Here is a 22,429-nt window from a genome sequence, read left to right on the forward strand (position 1 = left end):
TTGTAAAATTAAATGAACTTGTTTTAAAGCGTGCTGATTTGTTTTCATTGTATTTCGAAACATAAATCTGTATAGTCTTCAAAAATGTTAGTTAAAAAGACAAAACAAGGGACGTAACCGAAATGCAAGAGCTGGTATGAAGGTCCGTGAGAAGAAATCAAAACCGATCGGGACGGAGGATTTGTTGTCGATTTATTTATTTTGATTTTGGTTTTTATTCCAAAACCAACATGGCCAAACCAAAGAGGAAAGGCGAAATGGAGATTCCTAACCACATCATGGCCGATCTGTGCAGGTATGAAGTCAAATGAAGAAGATATTTCTGAGAGATTCACATCAGATAGCTTTGTTAGCAACCATCACTATCGGATGTTAATATTGATAATCATAGCGACGGTAGACACCAAACATGCACATCGTTATCCCTTTTTGTACCAACCACGCACGTATATCTCTGTTAACATTTTTTTCGGCGTTGGATCATCGTTACAGATGGACACATGTGGCATGTAAACCTCAGACCATCACACACCTGATTTCTACATCGACATCTTTACAGCATGTAACTTTAAGCACCTCTAGATCTAATCTCATCACTGAGTGAACAAAAGCTGATGGAGTGCATAAAAGCTGTGTTTAAAAAAAACACACCATTGTATTACATATATATATAATGTACATTGCCATGAATCATCTGGAAAACGTTTATCAAAATAAATGTTTTACATGAAGTTTAACTGTTTGTGAATTGGAAAAACATCCTCATTTGTTTTGTTTTCTTTTTCAGCCGCTTTGTCATAAACTCTGATGGCAATGAACAGCACCCTATCCGTATTTTCTACATCACGGAACATGCCCACTGGCACTACATCGACTTTTACTGCAATGAACAAGCAGAGTTGCCGAAATGCAACCACAAAGCACTGACCAAATACAGTATCCTTGATGTTTACTTTGCACAACTTCAATGCATGGTGGTGGGAATTTTAATGGGAGAAAAGGGGAAGAAAAAAACACCAAAATCTGTTGTTAAGTCCACATAAAGTCTATCTGAGTACAGATTGTTCAAAATGCGTGAATGTATAAATAGATAGTTGTTATCAGAAGACATAAATAAGAAGAGCATGTATAGTAGATACTGGAAGAACCATACAGACAACAAGATACATTTCATAATCTTTGTGTATCATAAAATTGACATGTAAAACAAACCATGATTATAAAATTATAGATATATAGCAACCATCACTATCGGATGTTAAGTATTGATAATCATAGCGACGGTAGACACCAAACATGCACATCGTTATCCCTTTTTGTACCAACCACGCACGTATATATCTCTGTTAACATAGTTTTTTCGGCGTTGGATCATCGTTACAGATGGACACATGTGGCATGTACAAGTAAACCTCAGACCATCACACACCTGATATCTACATCGACATCTTTACAGCATTTAACTAATATACACATGTACTTACAATGTTAGTATAGAATCAAGAGGAATGCACATATACAATAAAGGTTTATAAATATATGCAGTTTTTGAAGCAACTTGAGAAGACCTTAATTAATTCCTTAACTCATTTTCAGTCTTCTCGTATTTGCCTAGTTTGAGCCATTTTCTTCCAAAATTTGATGCTATGTACCAAGAATGGACAGTGTATAAACGCAGTATTCCTTCATACGGAGGCATCTTGCTATCACCAGACTATAAACATGTGAGTCTCAAACATTTGTAAAACAAAGCTAAAAAGAAAAAAAAAGAGGCCTTATAATGGACAAGAATTCAAAATGTATTGTTTAGACTGTCAATCAGACTCAGAGGCATTTTATATTTGTTGAGATTTATAAAACAAATTAATGCAGATGATTTTTTGCTTTTAATATAATGAGGTTGAAAACTGAGTGTGTGTGTGGGAGATGGGGGTCGATGGGTGTCTGGTTGTGTGTGTCTCAATGTCTGGGGGAGTGTGTGTGTTTTGTGTGTGTGTGTGTGTGTGTGTGTGTGTGTGTTTTGTGTGTGTGTGTGTGTTTGTGTAGCTGGATGTCTGGGTGAGTGTGTCTGGTTAAGTGTGAGTGCATGAATACATACCTCTGTCTTTGTTTTCAAACCTTTCTCCAGTTTGGATGACTAGCTTGAACCTTGTAAAATGATGTGTTTTAGTCAATTATGTTGTCTACTCATAGGTGCTGATGGTTCAGGGTTACACAAGCAAGACAAGTTGGGGTTTTCCCAAGGGGAAAGTGGAGAGTGAAGAAAGTGGAATTGAATGTGCTGTAAGAGAGGTAAGAGACTTTCCAATAGATAGATGACTATAAGCCGATTTGTAAAAATGTGCGGCTCAATATATTGTAATGCTGATGCTTGCTGATACAAAGCGATTAATTGAATGTGCACTGAATTTATTACTTGCATTTAATGTGGGGATGGATTCATGTACATTCACTGATTCAGTGAATCGCTATCATTGGTTTTCTTTCTTTTCTCTGTTATTATGTGGCCTACTCACATACCAGCCGGTAGTAACTAGTATATCCCCAGAAAATACTTAGTTTTTTTGGGTGTGATTTGGTTATGTCCATGGCGATCAGAGTACGCTATGGTTATGTCATATTTGTATCAAATTCATTGCAATTAAAATGTTACGTGGAATAGAACTAAATGCACGATGTATTGCAAACGCTGTTTTGTCTCCTTAAACATAACAAGAAATTCCTACGAGGTAGGAAAAACACCCCCGTCAAAGGGAAATAACCTTCTCAGTTGGTGGCAGTGACTGAGTGAGAATGGTTATTTCCCTTTGACCATGAAGATGTCCCTCTGTAAGTCCTTGTATAATTTTAATCCACCAATAACTCCCTAACCGTGTGTTTGACTGGTCCCACTTTTTGTAAGGACCGTCTCAGGAATGTATAGAACCTGTTCACCAAGTTTGGTGACGATCGGTCCGTTCATTCTTGAGATCTATATGCGAACACAAACAAACAAACAAACAAACAAACACATCAAGCGAAACCTATACACACCCCTATACCGGGGGTGTAATGATGGATGTTTATGATGTAAACCTGTGCAGGTGTATGAAGAAACTGGAATTGATGTGGAGAAACAGATACATGACGCACAGTACCTTGACCACTGGTTTAGCGAGCAGTTCACCAGACTCTACATCATCCCAGGAATCCAGACAGACAGCGCCATACAGCCAAAGCTACGCAAAGAAATCAGGGTATGTGTAATCTATATATATACGACTTGTGTCTGTCTGTCTGTGTGTGTGTGTGTGTGTCCGCGATGCCAAGCCAAAGTTCTCGGTGGATCTTTTTCAAATTTGGAGACCGTATTCAGCTACACCCCGGACACAACCTCATCGATGAGATATTTCAACACGTGCTCTCAGCGCGCAGCGCTGAACCGATTTTGGTTTTTCGCGCGCAGCGCTGAACCGATTTTGGTTTTTCTCTCGATCCATTCCCAGTAACTCTTCCTTATCTTCTCCAGTGTTTTCAGCCGCGTTTGTCTCCCTTCCTCCGTGCGGTGCGCCGGCCGGGTCCCCGGCACAGCCGGGTATTCGGCTCAACTTCTTCCCGGCGCAGCCGTACCCGGCGAAGCGGGTATTCATCTAGTAACATATATATATATGAAGCTCCAGTTCATATAGACAGACCTGTTTACACTACACATTGAGCGTAGTAAACTACGATTTTGGTCCCCAAACTACGCAACTACGCATGCTTGTCTTATACTACGCAAACGTTTCGTTTCGACTACACATTTTGACATTTTGAATACGCAAAAACGCGAGCGAGTTCCGATCCATAATTTGTACTAACCGGTTGTGTACTGCGTGCAAAACATGCCCGGCGCCCGCAAGAGTAGCGTAGTCAGTTGGTCTTGCTGCTGTTATTACAACTATCGCGGGCGTTTCAGCACATACTTTTCTGAACGCGGTCACTTCGTAGCTCATTCTTTCTGGAGGGAAAAAAAATGGCTACAGCGACGAACACGGATTCAGAAGACTTTGGCGATCAACCGCCACGGAGCAAAAAAAAGAAGCTTGGTCAAACTCCCAGCAAGGCTTTTCTGCCAAAGTACTATGAGGAGCATCCATGCCTAGTTTCGTGGAGAAAAGGGAAGCATTTTGCCCACTGCACTGTGTGCAACACGGCTTTTTCAGAGAAGCACAGTGGGCTTTACGACCGTGTAACCGCCACAAGAAAAGCACTTCTCATGAGGAATTCGAGAAATCCCGACCAAAGCAGAGGAAAAATTGGACTGTTTTGTGAAGAAACCCGTGCTAGGGAAAGAAGACCAAGACAAGCTCACTTTTGAGAGATCGGTAACCAGAGCAGAGGCAATGACCTGCCATATTATTATTATTGCCGACGCAAACCTGTTCTGTTTATATGCAAATTTGTCTTCATGTTGATACACATACTCCCAGTCCCTACTTTTTGTGACTTGATGTTCTCAGATTGTCACAGGTCTTGAATAGGGGGTCCCACTGTATATGAACTGCATACCCCTAAACATAGCTTTTAACAAATGCATGGGTGAAACTTTTCCGCCTCAGGGCGGAAATCCGCCAAATGAAATTGGTCAAATAAAGAATTCCTTATTTTGAAAATCTGTAAAAAAGAAAAAAAAATGTGGGGTTTTTTTTTTTTCGCCGGCGATCCGATCTGTATTTTCTCTAACACAGTGACCGGACATCGCTGAATCTTTGTTTCCCTGAGCGCGCGAATTATCGGACTACAGCTTGGCATTTGTTATCATTGTTTACTGTGCAAATTTGTGTGTTTGAGATACCAGGAAAGGCCTACTTTTACCCTTAAAAAGCCTGATTTTTCGTTTTCTTTCTAAGAGGGTGTTGCCCCTGCACCCCACCAGGGCCTGGGCGGCCCCTGGACCCCGGCCTCATTTTCCTTATTTTTAATTCTGATCAGTTTCACCCATGCAAATGTTCCAAACTAGTTAATAATTTTTTTCTTAACAAATAAACTTAATGCTTGGCTTGTATTTTTGTGGGGGCTTTGTTTGTATTTGTATGAGGAGTATTGTTCACATTGTAATAGTTTTGTTTGGAGTGTTGAGTGTTTGTTTTAGTACGGTATAAGTGTCGAACGCTGAAGAAGAAGAAGAAGAAGTACGGTATAAGTAACTGTTCTGTTTTGCGGTTTGGGTTGATCAAATTGAAATACTACACATTCACCTGCCAAACTACACATTTGCCTTATTTTCACACCCAAAACTACACATGGTACATTTCAGGGGTAGGCAGGTCTGTATAGATAAGGATAAGCTTTCATATAGTACTGCGAAGTTACCCTCATGGAAATTCGGGTTGCATTCTCTTTGGGGAAAGCGAGCTGCCATACAGTACATCGCTACCCCCCATTTCTTTTCTTTTTTTCCTTGCAAGCGTGTATTCATGTTTCCAACCCTTGATGCTTTCCCTGTGAATTTGGGATCTTTATCAAACACGTGGGGATGTTTGGACACCGGGGGGGAGTCCGCACAAAGTTGGCTCTGCAAAATAAATCCCTCGCTGAACCTGGGGTTGGAACCCATGGCGATACACCCAGTTTAAGATTTCCCCCATTTAAAGACCTTGCTTTTTCAGATTGTCTGTTCGTTAGCTCTGTAATTTTACCTTCATTTTAAGACTCCCACCTTTTTAAGACCCGATTTTCTCAGATTTTTTAAGGTCCTAAAAGTGGTTTTTTTCCTGTAGCAGCAAAGCCAGCACCGCTACCAACTGAACTATCTCCCTGCCCCTCATGCTTGAATCATATTTTCTATGCTCTATGTACGTATGTCTGGGGAAGAGCTTGAGATTAAAATGACAAAAATTGAAGTCGAAACTCCTGTCCCATTTGACAGATATGTTTAGAGAGAAAGTCACAAGAAGACGTTTCACTATAGTTTCAGGATTTAAATATTGTTCTTTGCACTGTGTGCGTGTGCATGTGTGTCTGTCCACTTGCATTTATGTCTATGACTGTAACATGACCTCATGGTGATTTTTTTAAATTCCAAGACATGAAACAGCTAGTGTGTTGAATCTCCACCTTTAGTAACAAAGTTTAAACTCTCTGTTTGGTGTTCTTTTCAGGAGTATAAATGGATGCCAGTGGAAGCCCTACCAACCCACAAAAATGATCCCATCACAAAGCAGTCGATTGGAATTGAGCCCAACAATTTCTTCAAGGTCATTCCTTTTGTCAGGTGGGTAAAAACTAGTTAAACATTCAATTTTCTTCTATCTGTTTTGCATTTTTCCCCTCTCACAAAAAGTTTCTTCCTAAAGTTCTCACTAACCCTTTTATCTGCCGAATCTATGTGAAAGTCCGCCTATCTAGAGCTACGCAAGATTAGTTCAGTCCGTCACTACCTCACCACTGATGCAACCAAAACGTTAGTGTGTTCTTTAGTCCTCTCAAAGATGGATTATTGCAATTCTCTTCTGGCCGGTCTCCCTAAGTACCTCTTAGATAGACTTCAAAGGCAGTGATCGCGCTAGGTATTTTTCAAACCGGTATGACGTCATGAGCTGGCTACAAGGCTCTCACGAAAATCGGTAAGCTTGCCAAGGCAACCAGTAAAAGACAAACAATGACTTACAATACATTAAATCAATGTTTATCAATGTCAGTGATATGCGGACGTTTTTTCTCCCCCCCCCCCCCCCCCTTCAAAGCAACTGTCGCACAACTTGACAGTGACACATCAGCAGCCGCTGTGAGAGAGAGAGAGAGAGAGAGAGAGAGAGAGAGAGAGAGAGACTTCCGAAATAAAATAGGAAAGCAAATAGTAATCACGCAACTGGAAGACTTACTCACTAGTTACTTACTGTTACAGTTTCACTTTCGCCTAGTCTTTGTTGTCAAAAAGTTTTCACGCGCAGAGCCGATGTCAAAATCCCTGAGTGACTTGCTGTGCCAGCGAAGCATCATCAGGCGGTTGACACGGTCTTCATTCAGGCGGTTTCTCCCTTTTGTTTTGATGAGGTTTTGCACACTGAATCCTCGCTCTGCGTACACGCTAGATACTGGGATGACCAGAGCTATTTTGGCAAGCTCGCCAAAGTCAGGAAATTGGTCATACAGTTGCCTGATCACACACCTGCACACGGTGTCGAAAGATGTCGCGCCATAATTTGTGACTGCAGTCTTGAAGGGTAAAAAGTTGCGCTGTGCTCGTTCTGGGTTGATCACAGCTGTGTAATGCCGTCTCAGCACATCCATCTCGGCCTGTCCATACCCTGCTAATCTATCAGCCCCAGGATAACGCTCCACATCAAAGACGGTTGCCAGCGCTGACAAAATAGTCACTTCAGTCTGTGGGAAGCGACGGCGCAATGCATCAATCAGACCCTGAATAAACTCTCTACGTACTCTTTCGTACTGTCCTCTGTTGTGAAGATGGGTGAGAGTTGTGGTGTTGAATGTTGCTCCCTGCAGTGAGTTAGAAAACTCTCGTTCGTTGTCTCCTGGTGTGTCAAGAAGTTGTGTCAGCATGTGTGTGGTGCTTTCCACCATGGGCTTTATTGTAGACGGATTGACGTTATCTTTCTGAAAAGTGAGATTCAGCCGATCGATGACGGGAATGACATCCGCCAACATGTAGGTAATCGCAACAAAGATAAACATTTTTGCTTTCTTCAGTAGTCCAACTGCCGAAGTGTTCCCACGCTGACCTTCTTCTTCAAGTTCCAGAATAAGGGCTGGATAAGTTTGTTTCACAGCATCCACAGCCTTGCCCAAGCTCAGCCACCGCACACTTATTGGGTGTTTTAGACATTTGTACTCGACCTCATCAAGAGCATCGCACAGTTGCTTCAATCTGTGTGTCCGATCACCCGATGCTCTGTACAGCTTGAACAAATTCTGCAGGCAGAGACGATAATCTGCGACTGTTTCAACACTGTTTGTTGCATCTTTCGTGGCTAGTGCTGTCCTGTGAGCAATACAGTGCACATGAATAAGCTTTGCTTGTTTTTCCTTCATTCGCACCCCAACACCCGTGATTTGTCCAGTCATAACTGATGCTCCATCTGAAGCTAACCCTGCAAGGCGAGGGTGATCTTCGTCGATGCCCCATTCCCTCAACACCTCCTGAACTTTTGCATACACACATTCTGCGGTACCATTATCGATGGTATAATTTCCAAGAAATACAGTTTCAGGGGTGCCATCCAAAACGATGCGTGCAAAGACAATGAGTTTTTTGTCCAACGTACAGTTAAGTGTCTCATCAATCACAATTCCCACATAATCACTTCGATCAATCTTTTCTCTCAGTTCCTGTTTTGTTACAGACAAAAGAGCTTCTTCCATATCAGCTACAGTCTCATGGTGTTTGTAAGTTACCCCGGCACTGAGTGATGAGCAACCATTTTCACGTTGCAGATTCAGTAGGCTTTCAAACTTGGACGCGGCAATATTTTCTTGAGCCATGTATAGGACTGTCCGAATCTGTGCATTGAGACACTCGTTCTCACTTTGTTTGGCTTGCTCAGATACAGGTTTCATCGAAAGTTGCTTATCTGATGTTCCAACAGCATTTCTATGACTTAGCGATTTTGAATGGTCTTCGAGAGATGAATGTTGAAAATTTTGACAACCTCTTGTGTAACCATTTTTTTGACGTGTTTTTTTGCAGTCTTCACAAAACATGAGAAAGTTCTCCCCCTCCCCCTCTGTCCGCAACCACAGAAACTCTTTGCACCATTTTTCCTGAAATCGTTTGACAGTGGAAGATGCCGATGTTGGTTTCTTTGCCGCCGCTTGAGACTCGGGCTCTGCAGATGTACTAGGCCGTGAAGTACTTTCACTTTCAGTTCCTTCATTCAAAGGCCTTTTCTCACCTCTTGGGGGTAGAAAAGACAGTAAAGATCGTTGCTTCTTCATCGCAATCGACTCGCCTCACAATAATCAACTGTATGTAGACAAAGATCTAAGCTGGTGTGAGTACGTGATTTCCCAGTATGATGCTATGTCGGCTATAGTTAGACGCCGTCCCTTATAACATAAACTGAAAGATTTTACGATGGACCGGGAACCGAAAGAAACTTGGCGCGAAAAGTATGATGTCTGATTTTTGACGTCATGTTTGACACCTTGACATCAAGTGTCATCAATGGAGACATAATCGCAACATTGTAGCGGCAGCGCTGTCACAACAAGCCATCCAAATCTCTCTCTCCTCTCTCTCTCTCTCTCTCTCTCTCTCTCTCTCTCTCTCTCTCTCTCTCTCTCTCTCTCTCTCTCTCGTACTGACAAACGATTTTTGTAATTACTACTTTTTTTTTTACCGGTCAAACCAAATAACAATCGGTACGTCTGACCGACATCCACTTTTTTTTCCGGTATTGGCGAATCTTAACCGGTAAAATACCGGAAATTACCGGTAAACGCGATCCCTGTCAAAGGATCCAAAATAACGCTGCCCGCCTGGTCTTCAAATCTTCCAAGTATGAACACGCCACACCCCTTCTTCACTCTCTACACTGGCTGCCTATCACTAAAAGGATCGAATACAAACTCTCCTCTCTTTCTTTTGCCGTCGTTTCTGGTTCTGCCCCAGAATACTTGTCAGAACTACTCAATCTCTACACCCCCTCTCGTCAGCTTCGCTCCGCCGCCGACACGCGACTCTTCCGACTCCCCACAGTGCAAACAAAGACATGTGGCGAGAGGTCCTTCGCCTATCAGGCCCCTGTGACCTGGAATAGATTACCTCTGCCTCTCAGACACACAGATTCTCTCACTACATTCAAGACAAATCTCAAAACACACCTCTTTCAGCGCAAGTGATTTGTGTCAGCACTGTTTGTGTGTGTGTAAATAGTACTGTTGACACGTTTTTATATAGAAGCCTACTGTGGTTCTTGTGCTTAGGCTGTGTATTGGACTGTCACTGTATGCCTGCATTATTAGTTGTCAGTAATTATTACATGTGCTGATTGTTCTCTTTGCCTGCGCGCGTATAGTATGTTGGTTATGTTTGGTCATAGTATGTTTGCTTATGTTTGGTTGTTATTTTTGCCTGAGCGTGTATTGTATGTTTGGTCGTTTTCTTTGCCTGTGCATGTATAGTTTGTTGGTTATGTTTGGTCGGTTTCTTTGCCTGTGCGTGTATAGTATGCTTGGTCGATGTATGTATTGTAAAGCGCTAAGAGTAGACATTTTTCTAGAATAGCGCTATAAAAGTTTGCATTATTATTATTATTATTATTAAAGTGTGGGTGGATGCGAAGATGTTTTATTTGGATTTGTGTGTGTGCACATACTTTTTCATGGTTTTTTGTGTGCACATAAAGGATAGTTTTAATGGTTTTTGAAAAGGCATCTTTGGTCCATGGCAGTCTATTTCTTAAAAAAAAAAAAAAAAGAAGCTTACTTTGAAGAAATAAGATGATCTGGAGATTTCTCTGTCTCAGATGTTTTCAAGTTTATTTTTCTGTCAGTGTTACCAATTGTTTGTTGTCGGTTGCAGCAAGTTACGCAAGTGGATTGCCAAAGAGAAGAGCGAATACAAACCAACCCTGCCAGCCTCAGAGTTCACAGTCAAAGGTCGACGCGGCAAGGGCAAAGAAGGTCAAAGACGACAAGGCCAGCCTGGTCCCCAGGGTGACGCTCCGCCTACAAGAGAGGGTCAAGGTCGAAGGGGTCAACAGGGTCAAGGTCCAGTGGCAAGGAGCCTCAGCGAGCAGTTTAGTGACCTTTTAACGACGCAGGGTGGCCAGCAGGGCAGACCGGTTCAGTTAATGGTAAGAGCTTTATTAGTCTGTAGTATATGTGTGTATGATAAAAGCTTCATGTTTTTGTGGGTTTTTTTTATTTAAAAGTTTGAAATCACAGAGAGTGTACAGTGCAGTTTTGCATGATCACAAAGACCATTTCTCACTTAGAGTACAGACAAGCTCAGGAGACATCTTCGCTCATACTGACAAATAGATTTTGCCATAGAGTAAGGAGTTGCAGCCCATGAACCCAGGATAAGGAGACGAATGTGTAGACTTGCTCATACCTTTCTCCCTCCTTGACAGGGCCAAATACACACAAAGCATTTCAGAGTTTTGGGTTTTGATGGGTTACAGAAACACAAAATCACCCCCGGAAAACAAAGTATGACAGAAGGAGATGTTTGCTTTAAACATTACCCGAGGAACTCCTTTAAATTTGTGTAAATTATTCAGTATAGTAGATAACTCTTCAATGAAACTGAACTATCAATGACTTTATTCTGTTTTCAGACAAGAGGAGGAGGGGGAGCAATGTTTGGCGGAGGCGGTCGGAGAGATCAGTATCAGGACACAGACACCAAACCAGGTCAGTTTTCACAGGCACAAAGTGATAGCACTCTTCCAGCTATCATTGAAAATACTTTCATGATACAATGCAATTCAGTTCAATACACTATAATTTGTGTGTCTGCTTTGTGGATAAAAGCAGACTTTTCTTTGGCATTAAACATAATAGTCTTAAGACAGCTGAATCTTTATTAAAAAAAAAGAAGATAGTACAATGTATTGCAAAAAGTGTTTCATCTGTGCCTTTACAGTGTGTGTGTGTGTAAACAACAAAACACATTCTCATGGGTGCAACTGCTGGAAAATGAAAAAACTGAAAAGGTCGTGGTCCAGGGGCAGGGGCCGTCAAGGCCCCGGCGAGGTGCAGGGGCAGCGCCCTTGCTGGGGGGTCCAGGGGGGGCGCTCCACCCAAAAACAAATTTTTGCATTTCAGGGAGGATTTGAATGGCCTCTTTTGACTCTAAATCTATTTCAGAACAAACAGGCTTTGCGGATATGCATAATATGAACAATCGGGGGGAGGATGCACAACATGAAACACCTCTATACTTGAAGGTGTTTGGTTGCATCACTCTTGCTAGAGGGTCTACAAAAAACAAGGTCAACACATTTGAAGAAGGGTTTTAGAAGCCTCTCCTTGCTAACAAACTTAAAATTGAAGATGCCCAAATTAAAAATCTTGTAAACTTGAAGGTGATTGATTTATCACCTAGTTTTGTCTTTGATTTAAAAAATGTTTACTGAATTAAAGGAAAATTACCATGCTAACAAAAAGTTTTCACAAACACAGGAAATTACAGTCACCTCCCTTGTATTACAACTTCTTTACTGGAAGCTTATGAATTTATAATTGCAGGAGGTAAATTCTCAAATAATTGTTGAACCATAGCTTCAACCAAATGAGAAACAAGTTTCAAGTCACTGAGTTTGTTTCAATTGAATACTTTCAAAGGGGCTAACTGCTCAGGTTAAAAAGAAGAAGGTTTAGACAAAAACAGAAACCTCCAGAGTTATATCCCTTGCCATGGACATGCAATCTTCTGATACTGCTTTTTGACTCACATGCGAAGCAAAAGTGAGTCTATGTACTCACCCGAGTCGTCCGTCCGTCCGTCCCCCCCGTCCGTCCGTCCGGCCGTCCGGAAAACTTTAACGTTGGATATTTCTTGGACACTATTCAGTCTATCAGTACCAAATTTGGCAAGATGGTGTATGATGACAAGGCCCCAAAAAACATACATAGCATCTTGACCTTGCTTCAAGGTCAAGGTCGCAGGGGCCATAAATGTTGTCTAAAAAACAGCTATTTTTCCCATTTTTCCCATTTTCTCTGAAGTTTTTGAGATTCAATACCTCACCTATATATGATATATATGATATATAGGGCAAAGTAAGCCCCATCTTTTGATACCAGTTTGGTTTACCTTGCGTCAAGGTCACAGGAGCTCTTCAAAGTTGGATTGTATACATATTTTGAAGTGACCTTGACCCTGAACTATGGAAGATAACTGTTTCAAACTTAAAAATTATGTGGGGCACATGTTATGCTTTCATCATGAGACACATTTGGTCACATATGATCAAGGTCAAGGTCACTTTGACCCTTATGAAATGTGACCAAAATAAGGTAGTGAACCACTAAAAGTGACCATATCTCATGGTAGAAAGAGCCAATAAGCACCATTGTACTTCCTATGTCTTGAATTAACAGCTTTGTGTTGCATGACCTTGGATGACCTTGACCTTGGGTCAAGGTCACATATATTTTGGTAGGAAAAATGTGTAAAGCAGTTCTTAGTGTATGATGTCATTGCTAGGTTTAGCTGAAGGTCAAGGTCATGTAAAGGTCAAGGTCAAGCATGTGAGTCGTATGGGCTTTGCCCTTCTTGTTCATTTTAGGAGTTAAATTCGCAAATGATTGTTGAATCATAGCTTGAATTAAAAGATAAATAAGTTTCAAGCAAGCTTGTTTTAGTTGCCAACTTTCTAAAGGACTCAATGTATCTGAAGCAAAATACCACTGGTTCATAGATCAGGAATGCAAATTTTCTCTACCCACTGAAGGTCTCTGAATCGCTGAAAGTGGGGTATATAAGGAAGGCTAAATACACAGCACTTTTCATACAAAGCCGGGTTTTCCCGTGTAACATGCCCCTAATGGCTTTGCCGTGAGGGCGTAAAACTTACATTTTCTCTCTCACAGCACTTTTGTCCCAAATAGATGCTTGTTCTGGGGACACAAATGGAAACTTACATACATACACATACAGCACTTAAGATGCCACATTCACCAGTATGACATGACATTGACATCCTTCCTCCCCCCCCCCCCCCCCCCCCCCCCCCACCCCTCTTGGCACCTTTACACAACCGTCCCTATCAGGCATGGTCAAAAGTGGCTGACCTCTCAAGCAACCCCATACCCAAACACAATGGCCTTGCTCCAGAATTTTCATAAAAACGGATTTTCCGTCTGCAGCCTCCTGAGAAAAACGGAAATTCCGTCCTAGACGGAAGAGTTGCACCCATGAATGATTCTCTCTCTCTCTCTCTCTCTCTCTCTCTCTCTCTCCCCCCCCCCCCCCCCCATAACTCTTCCTCCCCTCACCTACTTGCACACAATTCAGGTATATATTTCTCTGTGTGTTTGATCTTCAGGGAAATCCAAGACCAAGGCCAACATGAACGTTGGCAAACTTCATCTGGATGAGTTTCACTCCAAAGCCATGCTCAACTTCAAGTTCGATGCGGAAGCCATCCTGGAATGCCTAAAGTGGTAACTCTTTCCACATGGATACAAAGGGAAAGAAATTTGACAGGCCATATCAGTAGATTGAAGAAAGGATGGAAAAACGTCAAACTTTGTGCATGACTTTTCAAATGGAGTTCTGTTGATGAATCTCTCAGGAGATACAATACTCTACAAATATGTTTTTAACTTTTGGGGGGAAACAGAATGACAAAAAATATTTTTAAAGACATTTTGGATACAACTTGCTGAAGAGGAAGTTTGTGGGCATTGTGTGTGATGCTGATACATTTTTAAACCTGGGATGGGGGAACATTTATGATCTGATTCTGTGCACTTTACGCATTTCTGGGAGAAAAAGTTTTGTTTCCCGCCTGCTACTACCTCTCCTTGTCCTATCTTAAATGAACATATTTGCTCATTTTCTGGGAATGTAAAGGGAGACTACACTGCCAAGCCATTGTGAACACAGCATCAATATGCAGTGTGTCAAATCTTCAGTATTTTCTTCAGATTGGTGCTGATTTATTGGGACTTCAACATTACATTGTATGTTCTTGGTTATGTCAACGTTTAACTGAAGAGAGAATTTCAAGCCAGCATTGATATCTTGCTTCCTGTACTTGAGGTGATTTTCACCAGGAATAGATGGGCTTTGGAAGAGTTGTACAGTGGAACCTCCCTTTTAAGACCCCCAAAATCTGAGAAAATCTGGTCTTAAAAAGGAGGGAGTCTTAAAATGGAGGTAAATTTACAGAGGTTATGAAGAAAAAGTCTGAAAAAGTAAGGTCTCAAAAGGGGGGAGGTCTTAAAAGGGGGGTTCCTCTGTGTTCCTCCAAAGTTTGTTTGTTTGTTTGTTTGTTTGCTTGCTTAACGCCCAGCCGACCACGAAGGGCCATATCAGGGCGGTGCTGCTTTGACATAAAACGTGCGCCACACACAAGACAGAAGTCGCAGCACAGGCTTCATGTCTCACCCAGTCACATTATTCTGACACCGGACCAACCAGTCCTAGCACTAACCCCATAATGCCAGACGCCAGGCGGAGCAGCAACTATAGATTGCCAATTTTAAAGTCTTAGGTTTGACCCGGCCGGGGTTTGAACCCACGACCTCCCGATCACGGGGCGGACGCCTTACCACTAGTCCAACCGTGCCGGTTTTTCTCCAAAGTGAGTTGGGTTGTAAATACACCAGTTGTGTCAGCTGCAATGTCCACTCTATGTGTTGCCTTTAACTTAAAAATGTGCATGTTCGAGGTCATTGTTCACTGTGATGCTATCGCCGTGTTTACATCTTGACTCGCCTTTAAGGAATACCATTCAACAAGGCATGAAATCCCTGACATTGTTATTTTCGAACATTGTTTGTTGCCAAACACTTTAAGATCATGTTCTGAGTGTGCAGCAGGATATGCTGATAGTGTGGGTCTGATTTTCAAGGTGGTGATAGCCTTATTCTTAATTGTAAGGATAACAGAAGCTATAGTGTTCAGCTGTTAGTATCTGTGTCAATCAACTGCAAATGTTGCCTTAATTAACCTTTTAACTACCAAGTTTATTGTTGTGTAGACTCCCTCAGCTCCCAAGTTATTTTGAGCAGAGACGGTCAAAAACGGGTATGCGTGTTTAAATTATTATTACTCAGTTTCTCTTTGTCAGATTGATAAAAAAAATTGGTATGTTATTGGATAGGGATCAAACTTCAAAGAGTATGTGTTCTTCTTCTTGGTGGTATGTATGTCGCAGTGTTATCATGATTTATCTACCTGTTGACCTGTCAATAAAGTTGAAAAATTACGCTTACTTGTTGCTCCGGTATATCATCCGTTTCGCTGTCACTTGTTGATATTCATTGAACAATCAAAGTAGGTCAGATCAGCAGTGTTCACAGAAATGCTGATGTCGAAGCCAGAATCTTCTAATTGATGTCTATTTTCGTGGAGATAATCCAGCATAGTCATGAAATCAGGATCACTGTCATGTCGGCACCAAGCGCCCAACAAATTTGGTGAAAAAAGATCGATTGTAACTCTCACAGAGATCGAAAGCACATGGGGAAAAAACAAGGCGGAAGTGAGACAATCCCACAATGCATTTGCAACCGTCTTATTACTACTGCTCGCGCACAACAACCGCAAACAACCGAAACAGACGCTACACCGGCGAGGGGCGGTATCGGGCGGTATGGGAATGGCGGCAATGGCGGAAGACGGGCGGTATCGGGCGGTATGGTAGTTAAAAGGTTAAAATAGAGGGAGGTTTTTAAACTACTGATAACCATATTCGAATCAGTGATGATGATAGAAGCAGGAGTGTTAAGATGACGGCATCTGTGTTGATCAACTTCAAATGTTCTTTTAATCACAACTAAACCATACGTTCAGGCTTATCTCAAATTCCTTGACTGTGTCGCTGAGATTCGGATACTGGTAAGCTGCTTTGGCTAACACTAGTAACAGTTAGATCTTTCATTCAAAGTAAACAACCCTGTTTCTGTGCTGTTTCGCATCTAAATAAATAAGACAATACCTTAAGCAGAAGCAGCTGACTTGTACTTGACTCTTATTCTAAAGAATGAAAAAATGGAGAACAAAAAGGTACAGCAGGGGCTCATATTTGAATGTTGACCATGTATATGACTGATAATTTGCTGCGGTTGTCTCGCTGATTTGACTCAGTTCCAGACTAAAAAGCTTCATATGTTTTGCTTTGTCTGATCACATTGCTGAAATATTTGGGAGCTGTATTTGATTCAGATATTTTTCTCACTGCATTTTATGACATCTAGCATATTCATTCATGCAGTACTTATTGTCAAATCATTGAAATGATGGTCTGTCAAAACCTCAATGGAAGGAACATCTGCATGTGGGGATCAAGCAAAAATGAAGTCCAGCAAAAATATTATAATACGGACATGCTTGTTTACTGAGTTATGGAATGTCATCACAGGAAAATGTCATTTGAATGAAAAAGACAAGAAATAAATGCTCTTAAAAAGCACTTGTTTGGATGTCAAGACTTCATGGAAGCGAGGAGACTAAATGATATTTTTTTCTTTCTTCCTTTTCTTTCTTTCTTTCTTTCTTTCTTCCAGACACTGTTAAAATGCAAAACTTTAAATTATATCTTTATTTACTGATAAAATGCAGGGCATTGTTTTGCGTTTCTGTTATGAATATCAAACCCACATTTGATTAATTACTCAGAAATAATGATTTTTTTGTGGACTTGCTACCTTTTTGCCAAATTAATACACAAAACTCATTCACTTAAAAATAAAGGCAAAAGGCAGTAACAGGACATACTGCATTTTGCCAAATTATTTCCCAACTTAAATCTTTTTTTTTTTAAAGTAGGAAAAGGCAGCAATGGACTTAGTTACTGCTTTTTGCCATTTATTTTGTTTGTTTGTTCGTTCATGGGCTGAAACTCCCACGGCTTTTACGTGTATGACCGTTTTTACCCCGCCGCTTTTGGAGGAAGCATGCTGGGTATTTTTGTGTTTCTATAACCCACCGAACTCTGACATGGATTACAGGATCTTTTTCGTGCGCACTTGGTCTTGTGCTTGCGTGTACACACGGGGGTGTTCGGATACCGAGGAGAGTCTGCACACAAAGTTGACTCTGAGAAATAAATCTCTCGCCGAACGTGGGGACGAACTCACGCTGACAGCGGCCAACTGGATACAAATCCAGCGCACTAGTGACTGAGCTACATCCCCGCCGCCATTTATTTTGATCTGGCTGAGAAAAAGGCATAAAGTAGGAAGTGGAATTACTGCTTTGTGCCAATTTATTATCTGAGAAAATGCAAATTTGGGGAAAACGTTTTCCCATACACCCCCCCCCCCCCCCACACACACACACAACACACACATGAATGCACACACACACACTCACACACACTCTCTCTCTCTCTCTCTCATCCTTTTTTGTTGTTGTCTGTATGTCTGTTTGCCTCTCTCTCTTTCTCTCTTCCCCCTCTCTCCCCCTCTCTATGTCTCGCTCTCTTCCCCTATCTCTTTTGCCAAGAGTTGTCAGTATTTTCATCAATTGGTCTCTCCGAGTGTCTCCACAACGTGACTTGTGCCCAACAAAAAAGATAAATGCATAGACGAAAATATCCCAAAGACATATACACGTATGTGCCTGCGCAGATAAGTACAAGCTGTTCATTGTTGCGTTGGCTGGCGCTATCATAACCTAGCTACATTTCAATAATATTTTAAAGCTGTTTCAGTAGCTTTCCTTTCTCTATTTGATTGCAAACCCGCAGATGTTGATGTTCATGCAGGAACGCCTGACTGACTCCTTATTGCGCACCATCGCTTTTATGAAATCACAGCTGTTGTTCGTACAAAACACGAGCAATTCGGTTTATTTCATGTTTTTAAAAAAACTTAATTCATTTGATGCTTTCACACGTTTTGAGACACACACACACAAACACACACACACACACACACACACACACACACACACACACACTCTCATCCTTTTTTTGTCTGCTTGTCTGTATGTCTGTCTGCCTCTGACAATAAGGTGTTCAATTTCTCGAACCAGACTTTTTCAAGTGAGAAATTGCGAGAACAGAGAGCAATGAAACATGCATTTACGTAATGATGCTGGCAAGGAAGTAAGTCCAGCGCAAAGCTGAAAACCAAGAAGTCCATGGACTTGCTTCCATTTGCCAATTTTTTTCCTTTGATTAAAACAATTTAAGTGGACTTACTTCTTTAAAAAAATTTATAATAATTGATCGCACAACTTAGACATTTTGACAAAAGATGCGCCTTTGTTTTCTATGCAATACAATACGATAATCTCATTTTGACCAAATTTGGACTTACTGCCTTCTGCCAATACACGGCAGATTTCCAGCAAGCTTCTTAATGAATTAATGAAAATAGCCTTTAGCTTTCATTTTCTTCGATTTGTTGAAGGTGGTCCATATTAGGGGATTCGCACATACTTTGAGATTTTGCTATTATTTTTTATTTGCAGTGGAAATTCGGGGTCAACACTGCTAAAATGTAACAAATACGGTCTTAGCTGTCATATATTGCAATTTTTGTGTGATAAATGCTTGGGCTGTGGACAGATACGAGTCCATTTTAGGCGGCAAATTTAGAGTGAACGCTGCCAAAAGTGAAAAAAAAGAGAACAAGCCTAACGGAGTAACGATTTTGAGATTTGTGTTTCTGCAACTGTTTTGACATACTGTGCAAGTTATCCAGAGAGGGTCAATACAGCAAATAAAACTGTTTTGAGCGCTCTAGCGCCGTTAGTTTGTCAGAACAGGAGGTGGTCCATATTAGGAGCCGGTCCATATTAGGAGCCCTTCCCCCATGCTATGTACTTTTGTATTGATGTATGATATTTATGCTGGTCACTTAACCTTTGTGGTAAAATAAACCGTTGTTTGAACTATACAATTGAAGTGTGGGCTCCCTCCATGGCTGATTGACGTTCGGATTGATTGAGTTCTTGTTCTGTTAAGTTATTTATTGACCAGTCAAGCCGGAATCTTAGGAAAAAAAAAGAGTTAGCCGTAGACAAGGGATAGATTTGCATTGCACAAGGGGATAGGAAAACACAACGCGAGGTAAATAAAATCACACGAATTAACAACGATTGCATGCACTAGTTTACAACGCTGGGCAGAGAGAAACATTTAGGCAAATTATCTCTCTCTGTTCCTCTTCACAACTTGTACTAGCTAGTTCTCGCCGGCAATTAGCTTAGAAACAACAACGTAGTAAGCTGTAGAATTAGGAGAACTGCCACAATTGCAACAGGGATCATAGAGGCAGAGGCCTTAAAGTGGACTTCAGAAGTTGGCAGCATGGTTACAGTGTACAAAGCGTACAAAGTGTCGATGTCATTGAGAATCCTTCGTTGACTGGGCACTGTCAGCATAAGCCTAGCACTGGCTCAATGACCGTGTGGAGTGACTCTTGTGACAGTGACAGGCTTAACTGTTTTCAATTTCACCCACCAGAGCTAGGTTAGGGCTGAAGTGAATGAACACCACAATTCTCCCTGTCGCAATGAAGTAGATGCAGACCTGCCAACCCTTGTGAAGCCTCAAGCGTAACTATTAAGCTTTTTACATTTAGTCAAGTTTTAACATAGAGGGGGGAATCGAGACGAGGGTCGTGGTGTGTGTGTGTGTGTGTGTGTGTAGAGCGATTCAGACTAAACTACTGGGCCGATCTTTATGAAATTTGACATGAGAGTTCCTGGGTATGATATCCCCGCAGGTTTGTTTTTTTTTGATCATTTTTTCGATAAATATCTTTTATGACGTCATATCCGGCTTTTTGTAAAAGTTGAGGCGGCACTGTCACACCCTCATTTTTCAATTAAATTGATTGAAATTTTGGCAAAGCAATCTTCGACAAAGGCCGGGGTTTGGTATTGCATTTCAGCTTGGTGGCTTAAAAACTAACGAGTGTGTTTGGTCATTAAAAATCGGAAACTTGTAATTAAAATTATTTTTTTTTTATCAAACGATCCAAAAACAATTTCCTCTTATTCTTCGTCATTTTCTGATTCCAAAAACATATACATATGTTATATTTGGATTAAAAACAAGCTCTGAAAATTAAAGATATTCCCGCAGTGGGGCACTGCGGTTATGAAATTAAAGGCCCCTCCTGTTTTTGGAACCGCAGGAGCTTTTTAGTTTGCTGTTAGGTAGATTTTTGGTTCCTCTTTCCTGTCATGCTCTCTTTTTCTTCATGAATTCTTTTCTTTTTTCTGCCTTCTTGCTCATTCGCCTGTATTTTTTCCAAAAATCTCTTCTCTTGCCGCTTGTCTCGCGATTCATGTATAGTTTAATCTGTTAGTGTTCTGATGTAAGTCCAGCAGTAGATAGGTTAAGCCTATTTTAACATACTGGAAACTGGTAATCTTCCAGTAGGTATTAATTTAGTTTTACTAAAGCCTGCTGGGACACAAGTAATGGGTTAGTGCATTTGTAAACAGGAATCGCTTGACAAGTGGCCCCCTTCATTCCCCCCTTCCTCGTCCTGATATGGCTCTGCGTAGTCGGCTGGACGTTAAGCAACAAATAAATAAATAAATTAAAGATATAAAAATTATGATCAAAATTTAATTTTCGAAATCGTTTTAAAAACTATTTCATCTTATTCCTTGTCGGTTCCTGATTCCAAAAACATATAGATATGATATGTTTGGATTAAAAACACGCTCAGAAAGTTAAAACGAAGAGAGGTACAGTAAAGCACAGCGCAATCGCTACCGCGCCAAACAGGCTCGTCACTTTCACTGCCTTTTGCACTTGCGGCGGACTACGTTCAGTTTCATTCTGTGAGTTCCACAACTTGACTAAATGTAGTAATTTCGCCTTACGCGACTTGTTTTCATTTGTTTTCAGCATAGCAAAATAATGGTGTTAAAGTGTAGCATTGCCTACAATTTATTTGCACATCCACAAGTGAAATGTTTATCTTATCTCGCGCAAGAATATACGTTGAAAAAAAGTTTATTTGGAAAGCAGGAACATAACAATTCCTATTAGACAGTGTATAAAGTGCCATTTTTCAGTATGGACAATGTCTTATGACAGCTACATGGAGTAAGAAGCAGAAATGAGTACAACTACAAGGACTCACAAGAAAGAGGAAACTGTTGTATGTTTGTGTTTATTGGATCGAGTGTAGCAATTTTAAGCTTGGCGTAACAGTGTAGCAATTTTTTTAAACACGTAGCATGCTACTTTGAAAGCGTAGCTCCTCTGAAAGTGGCGTATAGCTGCCTAAATGGCGGGGTAAAAACGGTCATATAGTAAAAATCCATTCGTTCAAAAACACGAGTGTACGGTGGAGTTTCAGCCCACGAACGCAGGAGAAGAAGAAGAAAGTGTAACAGTTGGGAGCTCTGTGGATGTAAATAAATTTAGTGAGTTTTCAGTAACAGAGAGTTATATTACTGTCTTCTTGCTTGTTGACTGATTTGTTCCTATTTCACAATCTGTAAGTAAAGCTGGGAATGAAACAACATTTTGCAAATTTTTCTTTCTCATCTTACAGTGTGTGTGTGTGTGTGTGTGTGTAAGTGAGTGTGCATGTGTGTTTTCTCCTACCTAGCTCACTCTTGATGCCTCACTCAATCATCCTGAACTCAGGTCAAAATGAGTTCGGCTCATTCTCTCCCTGACAGGATGCCTTCAGTTTCAAACCGATTTTTTTTTTTACATATTTAGAGCTTTTTGGCTCACGTAAGTGTAGCCTATGCGATCGTAACTTTGTCTGTCTGTGCGTGCGTGCGTATGTGCGTGCGTGCGTGCGTGCGTGTGTATGTCTGTGGTAGAAACTCTAACAT

The 22,429-nt window shown here is 41.1% G+C and overlaps 1 protein-coding gene and 1 long non-coding RNA gene across 2 annotated transcripts in view; one reads left to right on the forward strand and one right to left on the reverse strand.

Annotated features, from left to right (window-relative positions):
* Positions 1 to 22,429, reverse strand: part of LOC138945498 (uncharacterized) — an 82,830-nt gene that overhangs the window by 25,035 nt on the left and 35,366 nt on the right. The gene's annotated exons all lie outside the window — the stretch shown is intronic.
* LOC138945411 (m7GpppN-mRNA hydrolase-like) lies at positions 124 to 15,127 on the forward strand. Its single transcript, XM_070316845.1, has 9 exons — positions 124 to 295; positions 788 to 936; positions 1,597 to 1,724; positions 2,194 to 2,292; positions 3,084 to 3,236; positions 6,123 to 6,235; positions 10,508 to 10,781; positions 11,268 to 11,343; positions 13,983 to 15,127. The coding sequence occupies exons 1-9, from the start codon at positions 231 to 233 to the stop codon at positions 14,102 to 14,104; spliced, it is 1,179 nt and encodes a 392-aa protein (XP_070172946.1). The 5' UTR covers positions 124 to 230; the 3' UTR covers positions 14,105 to 15,127.

This window comes from Littorina saxatilis, linkage group LG1 (assembly GCF_037325665.1).
Source record: "Littorina saxatilis isolate snail1 linkage group LG1, US_GU_Lsax_2.0, whole genome shotgun sequence".
NCBI classification, from domain to species: domain Eukaryota; kingdom Metazoa; phylum Mollusca; class Gastropoda; order Littorinimorpha; family Littorinidae; genus Littorina; species Littorina saxatilis.

Coding starts and splice junctions, on each gene's coding strand:
- LOC138945411 (XM_070316845.1), top strand. CDS start 231: ATGGCCAAACCAAAGAGGAAAGGCGAAATGGAGATTCCTAACCACATC. Junction 296..787: donor ATCATGGCCGATCTGTGCAG/GTATGAAGTCAA, acceptor TTTCTTTTTCAG/CCGCTTTGTCATAAACTCTG. Junction 10,782..11,267: donor GCAGACCGGTTCAGTTAATG/GTAAGAGCTTTA, acceptor TTCTGTTTTCAG/ACAAGAGGAGGAGGGGGAGC.